The 18,533-nt window shown below is 37.2% G+C and overlaps 2 protein-coding genes across 2 annotated transcripts; both read right to left on the bottom strand.

Annotated features, from left to right (window-relative positions):
• Positions 1-9,385: 9,385 nt before the first annotated feature.
• E(spl)m6-BFM (Enhancer of split m6, Bearded family member) lies at positions 9,386-10,166 on the bottom strand. Its single transcript, XM_017627717.1, has one exon. The coding sequence runs from the start codon at positions 9,813-9,815 to the stop codon at positions 9,405-9,407; it is 411 nt and encodes a 136-aa protein (XP_017483206.1). The 5' UTR covers positions 9,816-10,166; the 3' UTR covers positions 9,386-9,404.
• Positions 10,167-16,548: 6,382 nt separating this feature from the next.
• LOC108372075 (enhancer of split m8 protein-like) lies at positions 16,549-17,625 on the bottom strand. The gene has a single exon (XM_017627716.1). It carries the CDS (start codon positions 17,457-17,459, stop codon positions 16,821-16,823), a length of 639 nt encoding a protein of 212 aa, XP_017483205.1. The 5' UTR covers positions 17,460-17,625; the 3' UTR covers positions 16,549-16,820.
• Between the last annotated feature and the right edge of the window lie 908 nt (positions 17,626-18,533).

The following is an 18,533-nucleotide window of genomic DNA, read 5'->3' as shown; positions in this document are numbered from 1 at the left end:
TTAGCAACAAAGTGTATTTGACAAATTTTGTCTCTTGTATCTATGGAAAGAAATGTGTAATACAGTCAGAAAAAATATCGCAAATAAACGCGGCAACAATGACACAAATTTTACCTCGTATCATACACCACATAGAAATTGACATGCTTTAAATATTTTTTATTTTAATTTTTACTGTATATATATTTGTATATTAATTTAAAAACCAAAAATAAAAAAAAAATAAAAATAAAATATCTGTGAGTTTTAAGTAATTGCATATGGTGCGTAAGATTTTTTTTTGTAAAAATGACCCGCAAACACGATTTTTATTATTAATTTAGTTTTTCCTATCACGTGGTGATAGGTAAAATTTTTGTAAAATATCTGTCATAACCCTAGTGTACATACATATTTTCAAATCGGTCTAGCTCAAAAGGTAAATACTAATATCCTTATTCATAAAGAGTAAAGCAGCTTTAAAAAGAGTTTATAAATTGAATTTATGAAAACGTTACTCTATAAAGCTTTTTAAACCTGCTTTATTTTATATGGATTAGACCATAATATTTTTCCGAAGTATTTTAGTGGAAGTCTTAAACTAAAATAAATTTTACAATTCCGGTGGAAACCCCGCACTTTGTTGTTTGTGATCCAACCTAATGTATGTACATATACATATATAAAAGTATTTAAATAGTTGATATGCGAAGGGTTACGGCATTAATAACAACAACAGTTTAAGAGCAGCACTATGTGTGTGAAGGATGAGGGTATTAAAAGGATTAGGGTCAACCCTTGCCACTCAGTTTGTGATCTTTCACATGTTTGTATGTAAGTACTATGTGAGTAAGCGAGTAGTCCCTTTGAACTTCGCTGGCATTGGTGTAATAAAACCTTGACTTTTGTAATTCTTACTCTCTCTCCTCTCCTTGAGCTTTTGAGCCCTTATACATACGTAAAGATGTATATATGTATGGCTAAGTGTTTACGGAGTGCGTGTGTGTGTAAATATTCATTAATTAAAAGTGAATCATGATTCATGAATAGGGTCTCCACTCGTTGTATTGGCGCTCATGACATTTGGTTGATTGCCGGCGCGCACCCTTTAGCTGCCGAGGCACTTTCTCATACACATTGAAGTATTTTCGCTTAATCAGAGTAAAATTGGAGGGTTATGGAGCTTGTAAAATCAACGCTTGCCTGCAATGTAATCTTTGCGCAGCATGTGGTAGCTTTTCATGGGGGATGTGTTGAGGTTGAACTACGTGTAAATAAGTACCTGCATACATAGGCATATATGTATGTACATATATGTGAAAGGATTTACATCGAGTTACGTGTCGTTTCTGTGCTTGTTGCTGTTGAGCAAATGGAAAATGTAATCCTTTTCGTGGGAAAACTATTTTTTGCCGCACTTTTCCTACAAAATTTCTTAAGGATGATTTGAAATTGTTTTTATTTTATTTTTTTTTTTAATTCTGTTAATCGCTTTCACAACACTTGCTCAGGTTCATTGGCCCTTTAATGTGTTTTGTAAGTGGAAATCAATGCCAACAAAGGGTTAAAATTATGTATTCGACAATTTTTATTTTACCCTAATGGCTGGCATCTGATAGAGCTATTTTTGTGTGGAGAGTCTTTCTAATTCATACATTTTTTCAGAATAGGTTTTCAAGGCTAGCCATTAGTTCATACATATCAGTTCATCAAATTGGTTTTAGACTTGATCCCAATTTGTTTTAGATTTATGTACATATGTATGTATGTACATGCATAAATGTATTGAGCTCATTCGTGGGAAAATATCCTTTTGATGGGAGAATATTTGTCAAGGTGATTTTAATTTTATTTTTTGGTTTTGCTTCGCCCACCTAAGTGCACCTACATACCTACATAGTTGTGAGACTAATACTAAAGACCTATAGATCAAGCTGCACCACCACCTAGATGATCAGTTGTATCCCTATAATAAGTCCCTAAGACCCTAATAGCTCAACACACCAGCCGCTTGCATAGAGTTATTTTGTTTCTACTAGATATTTTACTAGTTGATTTAGATCGTCGTACGAAGTTCCTCAGAAAGAAAAACTGTGAAAATTGTAGCAATTTGCTTAGGCTAAATTTGCCTAGGATAGAGAGCTTAACATCGTAAGCGTACGCAATTTCATCGATGATTCACAGCGGGTTGTTGATGCCACCACACATAGACTCTACTCTACACTTTCACAAGCTACTAACGAATTTGCTCAGCGAAAACCGCCAGCTGAACTCGACTTTCTTGCTTAATAGCATTTTTTTATTCGTAGAGAAAGTAATTAAAAAATATCCAAAAGTTTTTGTAAAATTCCTAGAAAGCTCGAAAACCACCGAAAAATTTATTTATTTTTTAACTAAAAACTAAAAAGCCAAAAATACCGGCCATTTTTCGATAAAAAAAATGGCGAATAAATTTTGTCATTTATTTTTACCTTGAAAATAAGAAGAAAAAATGATAAATTTTCTTCCATAGACAAAAGTCTTTCGTACGACAATTGTCAAATCTGGCAACTATCTTGAAAGCTCTACTCTGTCTTTCGAAAAACGAATTGAAAAAACTGCTAATGAGAAGATCTTTTTTATTAATGATTTCTATATAAAAAAGACTTGATCTTTCGATTGAGATAACTAAGAACAATATTAACAATGACCATAATTGAGAAGAATTACAAGTTCATTCAGAATTTGCGCCATGGAAATGGGAAAATTTTGGAAAACGCATAGTACCATCGGATAGCCGTACAAAAATCTATAGAAATCATAGTTTTCGAATTACTACTCCACTTTCGGTCTGCTTCCCAGTTAGTCGAAAAGTAGCTTGCTTTGCACCGCTCTAGCGTGCTTGTGACATTTGACGTGAATTGCTCCATATGTACATATATGTATAAGTTTCTAAAAATTAATTGAATTAAAAAAAATATTTTTCTTTATAAAAATTAATGGCCTTATTCATAAAAAATAAAGTGAGTTTAAAGAGCTTTATAAATTGACGTTGTTCATACATTTTTCAAATTAATAAACCGTTTTATAAGGCTACTTTATTTTTTATGAATAAGGCCATAAATATGTAAAATGAAAAAAATAAAATAAGTATATAAATATTAAAAAATATATGTTTTTTTTTATTTTAAAGCCATATAAATGAATTTAAATAGAGTTAAAAGAAAATTAAATAAGAAAGAATATAAAAAAGAAAAAATAAAATAAGTTCATAAAAAAATTAATTGAAAAAAATATTTTTCTTTTTAAAATATGTACCATATCTAAAAATTAAAAGAAATTTAAATTAATAAACGAAAGAAATTAGTTAGTTAAAACTGAAGAGAGAATTAATTAAAATAAAAATTTATTAAAAAATAAGTTTCTAAAAATTAAATGAAATTGAAAGTATATTTTTCTTTCTAAAAATTAAGTGAAAAGGAAAGAACTTAAATAAAAATGAGATAAGTTTATAAATATTAGAACAAAAAACATTTTTTTTTCTTTTTAAAGCCATAAATTTTAAAAATTAAAAGAAAATTTAATTAAAAAAAGTAAAACTAAATAAATAAATAAATCAAAAAAAAAATACGGTACCCGAGGACTCGAACTTTTGTATCCTTCGAAAGGCTTGCCAGGACTGTTGAAACAGCGCGAACAAAATGATATGTCTTTCTGTCGAAATAGCTTTTTTGCGTGAAACCTAAGACAACAAAAGAAAAGACTTGCCACTATCTTAGCCAGAATTGTCCAGTCATTTTCCTGCGTGTTGCAGTGAAAAAAACTCTAAAGTTACAGAAGGTGTTTTTTTAAACTTGTCCAGAAACTCGTCTTGGGTTTAATTTTGTGGTGAATCTGGGCAATGAATTTGGAATTATTAATTATAGGTACACAGAAAGATACATAGGTACTTACATATAATTCAACAAAGTACATGACTCCGACAACTTAATTAAGCGATATTGAAATAAAAGATTAATGAGAAAACCTGGAACATAACTATAAGTAAAGAAAATAAATTCGTTCAATGCACTTCTGTGAACAACTCTGCACCCCAGAAAATAACTATCTTGGAGAAACTTATCAAATCAATGTATGCACACAAGCAAATAGCTTACATACTAGAAGCAAATAGACGGAATAGAGATTTTCTAAATAATCCTTGCAATCAATCAGCCATTTGATCCCTTAGTAATCGATTTTACCTGCAAGCAAATACACTTTCCGTCCTCACCTCAGTGGTGAACTTCTGAACCTGACTATAATAAGGGAAGCCACAGAACTTTGGGCGATGCACTTTCTCCCTAATGAGCTTGTTTACCACCACAAAATTTAGGCGCCAAAATCTATTAACATAAGTATTTACATTCATGCCAAGTTGACTACGCTAATGATTAATTAAAGGATTACTGCCGAGTCTGAGTTGATGAAGCAGGTGACAAGGAAATCCCTGCATAGTTTCTATTGAACGAGTACTTTCACTACGAACAATAAAAACTATTTGTCTGACGATTGAAATTGAGTTTTTATTAGCATTTGAAAAATTATCTTATATATACATATGTAGGTAGATTCATAAATCCAGCAATTTTATTGGAGATTAAAGCTGTTTTTTTGTGATTAGTGAAAAAGTAGCCAAACAAAAGCCTGCTTAAAACCATAAACAATTTTTATAAAACTCAGATTATACAACAACAGCCACACCAAGTATTAATAAAAAAATATTTATTTGCTCACACATTTTGGCTTGAGTTTGTTCCGATTCCAAATGGCGTATTTGAAGATAAAAGTAAAAAAAAATACATGCCGAAGGCTTCATACCTTTCATGAACATCAAAAATTTAACTTCAAACTTGTACTGCATTTTGAATCAGATATTTTCTAGCTTTATATTAAATTTAATTGAATTTCCCTTTGCACTTTATATTTATGATTAAACAAATAGGGGAAGGAAGTAGTTAGACGGGGGGATAATATAACAAAATCTCATATCCGAACAATCCTTATAAAGCACCAATCTTAATGATCTTCTGTGTAGACCTTGTATGATTTTATGATCGATAAGTTAACAGATCACACAATTGTACGGTTTTATCTGCCTACATAAAGAAGTTATTCGCAAAAAGTTATACATATCTGTACAATCAGTGGTATTGAAAATATACCTCCAAGAGCACCGATCTTGACGATTTCCTAGATAAAACTTGAACAATCAGTTGTATGGGAGCTATATGTTGTAGCCGTGCGATTTTGCCGATAAATACACCCGCTTACTAAATTTCAGTCAGATATCGTGAAAACTGAGGAACTAAATTGCGTACAAACAGACCTATAGACGGATAGAGAGACGGACATGGCTAAATCGACTCAGTTTGACGTTCTGATCATTTTGGTATACTATTTCATGTGTCTACCTCTTCTTCTTCTGGTATTTATAAACATCGTACGCGAACTGCTCCGGTATAGCCGATTAAGACCGCTTAATTACCCAGTAAACCACCTGATGCCACCTATGTATGTTGTGTGATTAAAGTTCTTTCCAGCGATGGGATAAACAAAGAGCCCGGCATGCCTTGGCGCACAGCTCAGTTTCACCTTCTATCTTGCTGCCAAGAGTTAAACGAGATTAAAACTGCATGTCTGGGAATTTAACTATTAAAAATAGGTTAGAAAACCTTGAAGACAGTGAAACACTAAGCTAAAAAAGACAAAATTTGTATGGCTCTACAAATTCAAGTGAACATTAAGTTAATTTTTTCGCTCAAAACTCCATGGTCGGCCTTAAGAAGTCTTCTTTCTGATCTCTTAGGACCGTTTTCACCATCTCTGGTTAACACTAATCCCCAGTTAAACATTGTTACCGACGTTGCCGACCCAATGTTAAATGAATGGAGTCAGTACCGTTGGTAACGATGTTTAACTGGAGATTAGTATTAACCAGTGATGGTGAAAATGGCCCTTAAAGTGATCTGCATGCCCGACTTCTTACTCCTTGTTGTTAGTATGGATTGAAATTTTCATGATATATTTAACTTTGCCCCAGACACACCGTAATATGTTTTCTTCAATTATTATTTGTTATTTGACATCCGTTTCGTAAAAAAGCACCTTAAGTTACTCATTTGCTGACTGGTTTAATGACAAAATTAACATATTAGTAGTTGCATATGTTTTTCTGTAAGAATTTACCATTGTAATTCAATAAATCTTTCACTATAATTAGTCACACATTTGCGGGTAAGAAAAAAGTTGTATAGTTCACCGAAAAAGTTTTTAACATTTCAATAAAATGTTTATTTTTTCTCAGAAAACTAAACAGATGAAAATTACTTATAAAAAGGGTAGCATTAAGAAGGCCAGAAAAATGCTACGAGGCTACACCAAAAATTCCGTGGCTAATGCAAAAATAGAACTATTAATTTAAGGCTCAAAAAGGCTAACCTGGTCACACAACCTGGGGCCAACGTGAATAAGCCTATTTTTTGGACAACCCTTTCTGGAATTTAATATTTCTGACCAAGTATATTTCGTTTATAATAGAATAAGTAAGCCCGCCTCTCTTTACCCCTCCAAATTTTTTTACAATGCCCAAAAGTACTATGAAGTTCCGTAACATGTCAGTTTTTTTGTAATGCTTTTGGGAACCAAACTATGTAGGCGGCTTTACTAAAATATTGGTCTAAGTATTGTATATTTATGAGAAGCTTTTTTTCATGGCACTAATACACTCGCATACCAAGCATAGGTCTTATCAAGTGTTTTGTGGAAATACTGAAGCCCACCGTCAACGAACTGATTGGGCCTTATCTGTGTGGCTTTAGACCTGGCAAATCGGACATACATTAGGTATTCACAATTTGCTAGATCTTGGAAAATACTCCCGAGAATAGGATCGACACACACTATCCATTTGTCGATTTCAAAGCCGCTTTCGTCAGCACAAAAAGAAGTTATTTTATGCCGCGATGTTTGAATTCGGTATCCCCACGAATCTAATACGGCTGTGTAAAATGGCGTTAAGCAATACCGCCAGTTCGGTCACAATTGGGAAAGACCTCTCCGAGCCGTTTGATACTAAAGGACGTGTCAGACAAGGTGACTCCCTTCCAAGTGATTTCTTTAATCTGATGTTGGAGAAGATCATAAGAGCCGCAAAACTTAACAGCTCCGGCACAATACTTTACAAGAGCGTACAATTGCTGGCGAATGCCGACAACATCGCGTATTTTGGCGCGGAGGCATGGACAATGACAACATCTGATACATCTGATGTAGCTAGTTGTGGAGTTCCCAAGGGAAAGGTTCTGTGAAAGATTTACGGATCTTTGTCCTTTGACGATGCCGAAAACCGCAAACGATTTAACGATGAGCTGGATGAGTTTTACAACGATATAGACAAAGCGTGGCACATTAAAATCCAGTAGCTGCGCGCTGGCTAAGTGCTCCAGATCTGAAAGTATTCATCGCGGCTTACTGGCCGTCTCCACAGGATAAAATTTATTGCTGGCCAGCTGTCATTTTGGTCGCTAGATATAAGTTATAGATATCAGTGGCAATATTTGTGTAGGCTTTTTATATCTTGATATAAGCATTTGTAAGTTTGCTTCGAAAACGTATTTTTGCCTGATTTAATCGCTTAAAAAAATTTTGAAAATAAGTTATTTTATATCCAAGAGCATAATTATAAGTATTTTAACAGGAAACAGCTAAATTTTTGCTTTTGTATTAAAATATTAATGATGTTGCCGCCACAAAGTTTTCGTACAAATGAAAATGTAGCTGTCAAACTACCAAATTGCCGGCAATAGACGGCAAGATATAAGCTCTGATATATATTGCTCTTGAAGAGCAATGAGCGGTCTCCATTGGCTATTTATATTCTAACATATATATCAAGATATAACCTTTATCCTGTGGAGACGGGCAGTTAGATAGTTAGAGCGCCAATAAAGAAGAAAAAGAATACAATCGGAGGTTTGCTATGGCCTGCCGAGGGGCGACCGTAGTGCAAGAAAAACAAATATGAACACTAACGAAATGACGAAGGCGAATAGTACTTAATACAAATACGAAAATCGAAACAAAGCCGAATACGAAGGCAAAAACGAAAGCCGATACGAAGTCGAACATGAAGACAAAAAACCAATATGAAGACTAAGACTAAGACCACTATGAAGAGAATCCGAAAACCGATTAAAACAGATGATATGTACTTATGTATATCAAACGAAAGGTAAATCAATTTGCTATCTTTCGTTTTTAGGCATTTTTATTTAAATTGCAAGATTTGGTGATATTTACAAAGATTAAAAAAACTGTCGTTTTTTCAAAAAATGGGGCAATTTCGCATTTATATTTTTATTTTCATTCAACAAAAACATTATGTGGATTTTGGGACTCCGCGACCGATTTTACAGGGGAGTTCGATGGTTTAGTTCGTGGGTAAAAAACCTGCATATAATTCTTTGTAAACCTGTGTAAATATTATAATTACAACAAAGGAAATGTTTTAAATTTTTGCGTCATTATTTATTGCTGCCTTAATTTTACAAGTACGATTTAAGCGTAAAGTAATGAATACATTTAATTCTAAATCATTCTAAACTCCTTTCACTTGTTGCATTTCACTGAGCGCATACTCCACTCGGCAACATGTTGCCGGATCTGCGATTACGAAACTCGTAGCATGCAACGCACCAACCAACCAACCAATCAACCAACCAGTTGCATTCATTCATTAAGCTCCTTGTGGCGCCAAGCGCATCAGCAACACCAGTAATTGGTACGTACAACCAGTTAGTACTAAGCACTCGCATAGGCGGCTAAAAGCGTTGACGAAGATGATGCAAGTACATACATATGCATGTGTGCGATTATGTTTGCTGTGCTTTGATAAATTGAAATTGGCGCTGCATGCAATTCCATTCATTCTGCCATTCATTCATCGATGCTGGTGAGATTTTATGGCGTAGTGTGGCGCTGAGAAACCAGTTTCTCCATTCATTGCTAGCGAACTCATCGTATTGACTCGGCGGTGGGCATACGAAGTACGTACATATGTTCGTACGTAAGAGACGATGGCTACTACATTGATTCGATTGACTCACTCCGCTTTTGCAGCTGCTGCTCCATTCATGCCTAGTAGGCTGGCTTATTGATGCTTTCCCGCGTTAGCTGCGACGTACGTAACGTACATAGCTTTTAGTTGGGAGTTGATTTTCGCGCCCATTGATTACTCCTATAAGTTGTTGCCCAACTCAGCTTGCGACTCCATCGTTTTATTGATGTTTACAATCACTGTTGCTGCTGCCACATTTTAAGCTCGTTCTGGTAATTCTTTTTTTTTTTTGCGGCCGGCTTCATTGCTAGCCCATTATTTTTCCGTTCGTTTTACGCCCAGCTCCGCCTCACTTCCAATCGATTTCGTTGAGTTGTTGTGTGCCTTGTTGCTCCACCATTGCTGCTGCATTCCAGTAAAAGTGTCCAGCTTCGGTTTGCAGGCAAATCACGTGCTGTTCCATGTCCTCTCCATAGCCGATGGCGGTGGCATTGACATTGGCCGCTTGCTGTAGTAGCCATTCGTTGGCGGCATTCTGTGCCATTTCGCTGGTTAGCAGGAAAGTAAGTTTACTCAGCTCGTTGTTGTTATTATTATTATTTTCAAATTCACAATTGTTGTTGTTGTTGTTGCTCCTGCTGTTAATGTTGGCGTGTTGTAACTGCTTCGCTTTGCCGAATTTGAAAAGTTGTCGCATGCGGCTAGCCAAAAATTTGAATTTGCACAGCACTGGCGCGCGCTTCAGCGTTGAAGATTGCATGACTCGCCTTTTATTTTTAAAAATTACTACTTTTATTTCTCAAACAAAAGAAAAAAAATAATATTTCGTTCAAACTTTTTCTTTGTAAAGCCTTCAAGCTCTCGCCGCGTTGATTACACTTTGCTTGCTTTGCATTGACTGCGCGCTGGTCAAAAAGTCACATCGCTTTTATAGCCGCCATCCCATCCACTGAACCCAGCCCGCCCTCCTCTTTACGCTGGGTTGTGGTGGCGTAGGGCGCAAGCAATGCAGCAAAGTCAGTCAACAATGAAACCACACATGCAACACATGTGGTGGTTGTTACGGCGCGCAGCAGCATTGTTGATGAGCCCTGCACGTGCTGAGCGTGCGTGCGGCAGCAACATGAGTGAGCGCGTAACACTGACATCAGCAACAACAGCCAAAGAAAGGAATATCAAATGAAAGCAAGAAATATGATAAAGCAAAAAAAAAAACCGTGACAGTCACTAAAAAGATGAGGCATACACAACAACAACAACAGCGGCGGCAACAAAAGCCGCAGCACTTGTCGTTGTGGTAAGCAAACAGGCGCGCTGCGCTCATCCCCCTTTTTTTTGTTAATTCACTCCTTTTTGCACAGCTCTGCACGCACACATCCTGCCCTGCATTACGGCGACCTCATTGAACGAGTTTTGGCAGTTGCGCTTCCCAGCGTAAGGGCTGCACGGTCGGTGGAATTTCGAAAAATTATCCCACGGTTTTTGGCATAATTTATGTATGCATGTGTGCTTTATAAGTGGCAGATGTTTGCAATTTGGCACCGATCGCGCAGTATACGATTGCTCGTGTGTAACACCACAGACACAAATTGAAAAAAAAGGATTCGACTCGTTTCGGAAGGGTGGCCGCATTTTTTTTTGTAGTGAGAATTGAATTTTATGCAAATATGCGTTGCGGGGTGTTGCGATGCGTTTGCACTTGCTGCTCGAGTTTCCCCGCAATTAAAGTGTGGGAAAGTGCGTCTACATTAATATGCAACATGTTTGCAAACAACAACAAAAAAATGTAGCAAAAAAAGTGCGAACGAAGGAGAACGAACTCAACTTCTTGTCGTTTAGCTGAGAGGCTAGGCTAGGTATGCTGGCCAGCCAATGTGTGGATCATTAGGGTCCATAGCGTTACCAGATAAACCACGACCACTATGGACAGCTAATAACTGCATACCAGGAGAACTGTTGGAGAAAATCGCAGTCCCATAGGCAAACTGGAACACCTAATTATACCCTACCTTGGCGCCGGCTTCGAGATTAGATTGAAAACCTGTCCCAGTAGACTAACCCGCAGTCTGTTAAGGGCAGGATACTAGCAGAGGATATGCTCCTCGTTCTGCAACTTCTACTGATCCTATCGTTAGTCAGAGCTAGTTTAAAGGCGTGCGATGCCAGCAGGAAATGCCCAGTTAGAACACCTCCTGCTTATTTGTTGCAGTGCAGTTCAGTAGCTCCGACGTCCTCCTTATGGCCAATACCTCCGCCTGGGAAATGCTGTAGTAGTTTGGCAGCTTATAAGATTTGTTGAGGCCGAGCTCCGCGCTTACAACTGCCGCCCCTAAGCCCTTTTCCCCCTTCGATCCGTCCGTAGAGACATTCACCAAGTCAACACTCCTCATGTCCTAACGCCAGCCACCGCTATGGCGGCAAGAGTTGCAACAAGGTGTAGAGTGCTACCGTTGGTGTAGTCCTAAATGCCCCTGCCATGTCGATCATTGATAGCCTGTATTCACTTTCTATACTCGTAAGAAATATTTTCTTCTCTAAAGCTGTCCATCAAACCAATACCATCCAGTGAAAAAGAGAAGGCGACAAATCTCCAAGTGCAGCCCGGCATCTGTTTGCATGCTTAGAATGCCACGGAGGCCTTCCCCGCCCTCTCCTCCACAGTGACGTGCCACGACAGCTTACTATCGTGTATTATTTCGGGGTATTTGGTGCTAAACGGTCATCCCATCCAGCTTGGGCGTGGACCAGTTCGGAACCTTGCATTTCCTGGTGAAGAGTATCAGATCAAAATTACGGGATGAACCTCTATCGTTGCTATGCCGTCCAAAATGGCTGGCGTTGAGACATTGTTGAATGCCCCAGGAAGACCCTCAACATTAATTTCCACTTCTACAGAGCTGCTTCTATTCGCTTGAGAACATTGCTTAGGTATATACCGATCTTCCTTTCATGTAGGCGTGTTGTGTCTTTTGAAGAAGCGACTTTAGGCTAATGGGTCTGTAATCCTTTGGATATGCATGGCCACTTCTGCCCACTTTTGGCAGGAGAACCACCCACGCAGTCCTCCAAGACGTTGAAACATAGTTCAGCTTTAAACAGCCTTCAAATATATTGCACATCCAGCCCCGGGTTTTCTGACCCGCCTTCTGCAGCATCGCAGGAAAGATGAGTCCAGGCCCGGCGACTTATACTGCGTAGATAAGCTCAAGGCCCACTCCAGTCTAGACGGCGTCCGTTATGTTGAGAACTGAAGCAATAAATTTAGCGGTGGAGTGGTTTAGTGGTGGCTTTCCAACTCTATGAGCGCCTATGCCTTTGGCTCGTTTGCCGGTTAAATAAGCTTTGCATTGAGTCGCTTAATTGATTTTTCATACACTTACCACAGACAGCGGCACAAGCTTTCTATAAGCACTTATTCCTTATCCATACCAACATGACAAAAAAAAAATAATATGAATAAATTTCAATATCACAATAATTGCATTTTGCCGCCAAGAGCGCATTCAATAGTCTCCAAGCGAACGCTTCGCACGCGCCACAACTCACCAACATCCACCAATACATATCCTTGTCACTCTAGCGCGCGATCAGGTGCATACAAGCGCTCCTATCTAACGGCGCGCTGTCGGCACACGTGTGCGGCACGTTTTGCCTAACGACGCACTGTAGAGCGACGTGGGGTGGCTCGCAATACACCACTTTACTGAATTCTCGTTACCATTTTTAGCTTTAAAACTTGATTTTTTTGGGCCGCGTGCCATTGTGCGCGCGTGCCATTGTAAATTTCGCTTGCGGTCACTACCTTCTCTCATAGCGCGCAAAAATTGAATATTCGTTAAATATACAGTTCACTTACTGTTTCAGCCGCCTTTACATTTGTGTGTTCGCTGATTATTCATAATTTTCGTGTCACGTGTTGGCCGTGTGAGCACTTAAGAATTTGTAGCGCGACCGCTTTTTCACTCCCTTTGTACACTTCACTTGACTACAGCATAATTGTTGGGGAGTAAAGTGTCAAATTGATTGTTTCCTTTATTGATTGTATGTATTATATCCTTGATGTTTGTTTTTTATACTTAAATTTCCATTTGATAATAGAAATATCTATGTACACTGCCGGAACAAAGTATTGGTACAGCAAATTTTTCACAATGCATATATGCAAGAGATTTTATTCTAATATTTTTCCGCCAATTTTGTATAAAAATATGGTTCATTCTACAACAAAAACCATAAAAATATAATTCCTCATTTTTATGTCAATCTCGCGAAAATTCAGCAAATTTTCATGCAACTTTCAACTTTTTTATAAAATTTTTTAAAATTTCTTTTGAGTATGCAGTTTTGTAGCCAATTAAATTCTAGTGAAAAATGCAAGTTCGGAGTTAGTAAAAAAACGCACTGATTTTTGAATTTCTTTTTTTGTCAAAGGTGTTTTGCATTTTTTCCATATAAACTATTTAAAAAAAATAAAAAATTTATGGTGAGGCTGCGTGAAAAAAATTGCCAAAAAGCAATGGTAATTCCTAGCTACTTAAAACTTGTTATAATAAAATTGATTAGGCTACAAATTTGCATACTCCAAATTTAAAATTCTAAAAAATCAGATTAAAAAGTTGAAAATTTGCTGAATTTTCGCGAGTTTTTCACAAATTTGCTGTGTCAATACTTTGTGCCAATACTTTGTCGTCCGCAGTGCGCGCTTTCATTCATCAACACCTGGGTTCAAGGCCTGGTCAAAACAAATTTCGCAAAAAATGTAGAAAAAAGGTTTTTTCTTAACAGGCGCACGCCACAGATCGGAGGAGAAGCTCGGCCAAACACTAACATATGTGTAAGCGCCAATCTATTATTATTATTAATACTTTGTTCCGGCAGTTTATATGCATTAGACTGGGTCAAATAAAACGTTCTTTTTCCTTCGCACCCATACGAAAATCTCTTTGTCCGACACATAGAAAATAGTTGCAAAAAACAATTAAATATAACAAATAAAAAACCGTTCAATTCTAGTATAATAAGTGCAATTTTGGTTTTGGCAATTTTTTTGTTCACGGTGTCAGTCATTTTCGTCCATACAAAGTGTGTTGGAACAAACTAAATCTTCAACACAACAAAACACAAAATTTTCAAAAATCTACGGTAAGTCCTAGTTACTTCGAAATTGCAGTTATTATACTAAAACTTTATGGACTACAGGGTTGTTTTTTATTTGTTTTATTTAATTGTTTATCAACAAAAATTCAGAAAAAAAAAATTTTTTTAAATTCTTATTTTCGCGACCGCTAACAGAAAAATGAGGATAGGCTGAAATTTTGCTACAATTATTTTTTTGTGGCCGAAAACGAAATTTTCATATGAGACCGAAAGGAAAAAAATTGTCGTTTTATTTGATACAAACATATCTTAGTTTTAAAGTTTTTTCGTCATTTATTTTTATTTTAAAAACGTTAAATTAAAAATATATCATGTGCATATTATTCAGTAAAAAAAGATAAAAATGGCAAAATCATGATAAGAAATAAATAAAAATATATTTCAAATCTTTTTTGAAAGACGTTCCTTTAAGGTTTGGAACCACTTTGCGCTAGATACAAAGAACAAAATAATATAACAAGAAAACACTTTGACTACCTTTTCACTTCATAAGGGCTTTCTGCAGCTCTCCAGAAAAAATCACAAGAAATATTTTTTCATAATTTCTGTTGCTTGAAAAAGTACTTTTCTGTTGCTGTAAATTTTCTTGAAAAAAAAATATACCAAGGCGAATCCATATAAGGTGGTTTTGTTTCATCAGCTGTGAGTAGCTTGTGATTGTCAAAATTTTGTATTTCGCTAGTGAGTGAGTGAAAGCGTGAGTGTGTTTGTATTTTCTGTCACCCTTTTTTATTAGGAGAAGAATAGCTGAAATTTGACAATGGCCCGCTAAAAGCAAAAACACAATACAAGTAATTGTTGTATTTGTTGAATCGATACCTACTTATATGAATTCGCTTTGTAATTATACGAGCGTTTTTTTCTTGAGGGCAGCATACTGATTTAAGAAATTTTGATAAAAGAAATTTTATTTTCCATCTCGTGCGTGTAATTTTATGAGTTTTTCGCTACTCTTGAGACCTGCAAACAACCCCATATTCCGAGCGCTCTGAAAACGCTCTTTCGAGGTTTTGCTGGGTAATAGCATTGCCGTAATTAAATTTCCCTTTTTTTGTGCGAATACTCTCAGCAGAGTTCACTGATGAATTATGTGTGTGAATGTATACACTTTTTAAGAACCCTGAAGATGCTAATTTCCGCAAGTGTAATTTTGTGTTCAATCGAAACTTCACCAAAATCCAACAATGCAATTTAACAACTTTTAGTTATCAGCAAAATAAAAGTCCAATTTTTCTTTTAAAAATATTTTTTAATTGTTCTAAATTTTCTGCTTAGGTTTANCCTGCAAACAACCCCATATTCCGAGCGCTCTGAAAACGCTCTTTCGAGGTATTGCTGGGTAATAGCATTGCCGTAATTAAATTTCCCTTTTTTTGTGCGAATACTCTCAGCAGATTTCACTGATGAATTATGTGTGTGAATGTATTCGCTTCTTAGGAACCCTGAAGATGCTAATTTCCGCAAGTGTAATTTTGTGTTCAATCGAAACTTCACCAAAATCAAACAATGCAATTTAACAACTTTTAGCTATCGGCAAAATAAAAGTCCAATTTTTCTTTTAAAAATATTTTTTAATTGTTCTAAATTGTCTGCTTAGGTTTCTTCTTACAAAACTATTAAAGCCTTTTTACAATTTCTCTAAATTTCTAAATGCTTAACAAACTATTAANAAAAAAAAATATACCAAGGCGAATCCATATAAGGTGGTTTTGTTTCATCAGCTGTGAGTAGCTTGTGATTGTCAAAATTTTGTATTTCGCTAGTGAGTGAGTGAAAGCGTGAGTGTGTTTATATTTTCTGTCACCCTTTTTTATTAGGAGAAGAATAGCTGAAATTTGACAATGGGCCGCTAAAAGCAAAAACACAATACAAGTAATTGTTGTATTTGTTGAATCGATACCTACTTATATGAATTCGCTTTGTAATTATACGAGCGTTTTTTTCTTGAGGGCAGCATACTGATTTAAGAAATTTTGATAAAAGAAATTTTATTTTCCATCTCGTGCGTGTAATTTTATGAGTTTTTCGCTACTCTTGAGACCTGCAAACAACCCCATATTCCGAGCGCTCTGAAAACGCTCTTTCGAGGTTTTGCTGGGTAATAGCATTGCCGTAATTAAATTTCCCTTTTTTTGTGCGAATACTCTCAGCAGAGTTCACTGATGAATTATGTGTGTGAATGTATACGCTTTTTAAGAACCCTGAAGATGCTAATTTCCGCAAGTGTAATTTTGTGTTCAATCGAAACTTCACCAAAATCCAACAATGCAATTTAACAACTTTTAGTTATCAGCAAAATAAAAGTCCAATTTTTCTTTTAAAAATATTTTTTAATTGTTCTAAATTTTCTGCTTAGGTTTATTCTTACAAAACTATTAAAGCCTTTTTACAATTTCTCTAAATTTCTAAATGCTTAACAAACTATTAAAGCCTTAGTTGTTTCTAATGGAAGATATGTATGTATGTATGTATCTATCTACATACAATAACAATGCAAATAAATGCGATCACAGTCTAACGCACAATCGTTGTACCAAGTCTTCTTGAATATTAAATAAAGCTCTCAGTTGCTACACCAACTCTATTCGCATGGTTGCTTTCAAATGATTTACAACCATGGCCGCCAGTTGGCGCTCTCAACGGCAGCCGTTGGTGCAGGCGATGGCATTGGGCTATCAAGCGCGCAATCACTGTGATAGCCGGAAGAAGCGCGACTGGATGGACGAGACAACTTCTCGCATAGCTTCTCCTCAACATTCTCAACGATTGTCTGTTGCTGCTGGCGTGGTTGTTGTTGTTGCTGCTGCTGCTGCTGCTGCTGCTGTAATAGCCGATTGAATTCACTACCCAAATGAGTCATCACCGACTTGCCCACATCCACGCTCATGCCTGGCATAGCGGCCATGACGCGCGAAACTTCATTGACGGCATTCATGTAACCATTGCGGAAGCTGTCCATGGGGGCGAGTGGCGTCAGCGCGGGCATCGTTGAGCGGCCACCACGACTACTGTGCTGACGCATGAATGCAATTGTCGATTCGAGCATCTCGGCTTTATCCATACGCATTATGGCGTCATCACCTTGGAACTCAGCAACCAGTGTCTTCAACGTATCCAGGCACTTGTTGATGCGTGCGCGACGTTGACGCTCCAAAAGCGGTTTCTTCACTTTCAAGTACAGCTCCGTCTTGGTGGCGTAGAATTGTGGCTGCTGTTGTTGTTGGCTGGATTTTGTATTGGGCGACATGTTTGTTGCTGTTGTGTATTTGTAGTTTGAGAGTACTTCGAATCTCTTTAAATCTTCTTCTTTCCGGCTTTTGCCTTGCGTTGTCTTCTCTGCTGTTGCGTCCGTAACTACACTTTGTGTTGCATGCACTCGACGAAGGATGCGATGCGAATGATGGTTGAGTCTCTGGCTGGTGTGGCTTTTATACTCGCACAGAGTTCGAAGAGACAATCGACTTGGCGGCAGGAACAACCCCTAACTGAATGTGCAACGTTTGCTGCACAGCGGATGCAAGCCTGTGCTGTGTGCGTGTTGGTTGTTGGTGGTGTGTGACTTTTAATGGTTGTCTGATTGAATATGCCTGGCAGCGTACTATTCTTGTTATTGTAGTTGTTTTTTTTTTGCCTTTGCTGCACTCGTATGTGTGCCAGGAGTGTGACTTGCATGCAGTCGACTATTCCTAAAGGAATTTCAAATTGGAAACAACGCGCGGACTTGTGTGAAATGCTGATGGTGCGCTGCGTGTGTCTTATTGTGAGTGGGAGGCCTTATCGCTGGGAATACGACTAGAGGGGGGAATAATTAAAAATTGGTTTGTTCTTGTGCAACTTAATATTTCTGCTTACTTAGAAGATTTCTCTAGAAAATTGTAACAGCACTGAAGAATAGTTGAGAGTTTAGGAAAATTCAAAAAAATTCTTGGCGCTTAAGATTATTGCTTTTATTGCTAAAAAGTGGTTATGAAAAAATTCAACATTAGCCAAAGCGAGATGCCTACTTTCCCGAAACTACTCAAAAAAGTAGTTCTTTCCGAAAGCGGAATCTGGTTCAGGGTCCATCCGCCCAGTTAACCCGGCGATCGGTGTGGATAGCATGAGTCCAGTTCTACTGAAACACAGCGAAGAGCTCCTACTTCCACACCTGCCGACATAATAAGGGATAGTCTGGCACTGGCCCACATTCCCGAGGTGTGGCAAAGGACCCGAAAATGGGTAGGAGGGCCTACGCTCTTGCTATTCATAGTGTCTTTGAGTGTGGAGAAAAGTGCTTTGCGCCTTCCTTGACGTAAAGGGGGCTTCGACAACATATCTTATG

Source organism: Rhagoletis zephyria, unplaced genomic scaffold, assembly GCF_001687245.7.
Source record: "Rhagoletis zephyria isolate East Lansing unplaced genomic scaffold, Rhagoletis_zephyria_1.1 Rzeph_scaffold_05419, whole genome shotgun sequence".
Lineage (NCBI taxonomy): Eukaryota > Metazoa > Arthropoda > Insecta > Diptera > Tephritidae > Rhagoletis > Rhagoletis zephyria.
The sequence above is the reverse complement of the archived record's forward strand: the minus strand, read 5'-3'. Positions and strand labels throughout refer to the sequence as shown.

Bases quoted from the DNA above. Each gene is read 5' to 3' on its own strand.
- LOC108372075 (XM_017627716.1), bottom strand. From the start codon at position 17,459: ATGTCGCCCAATACAAAATCCAGCCAACAACAACAGCAGCCACAATTC.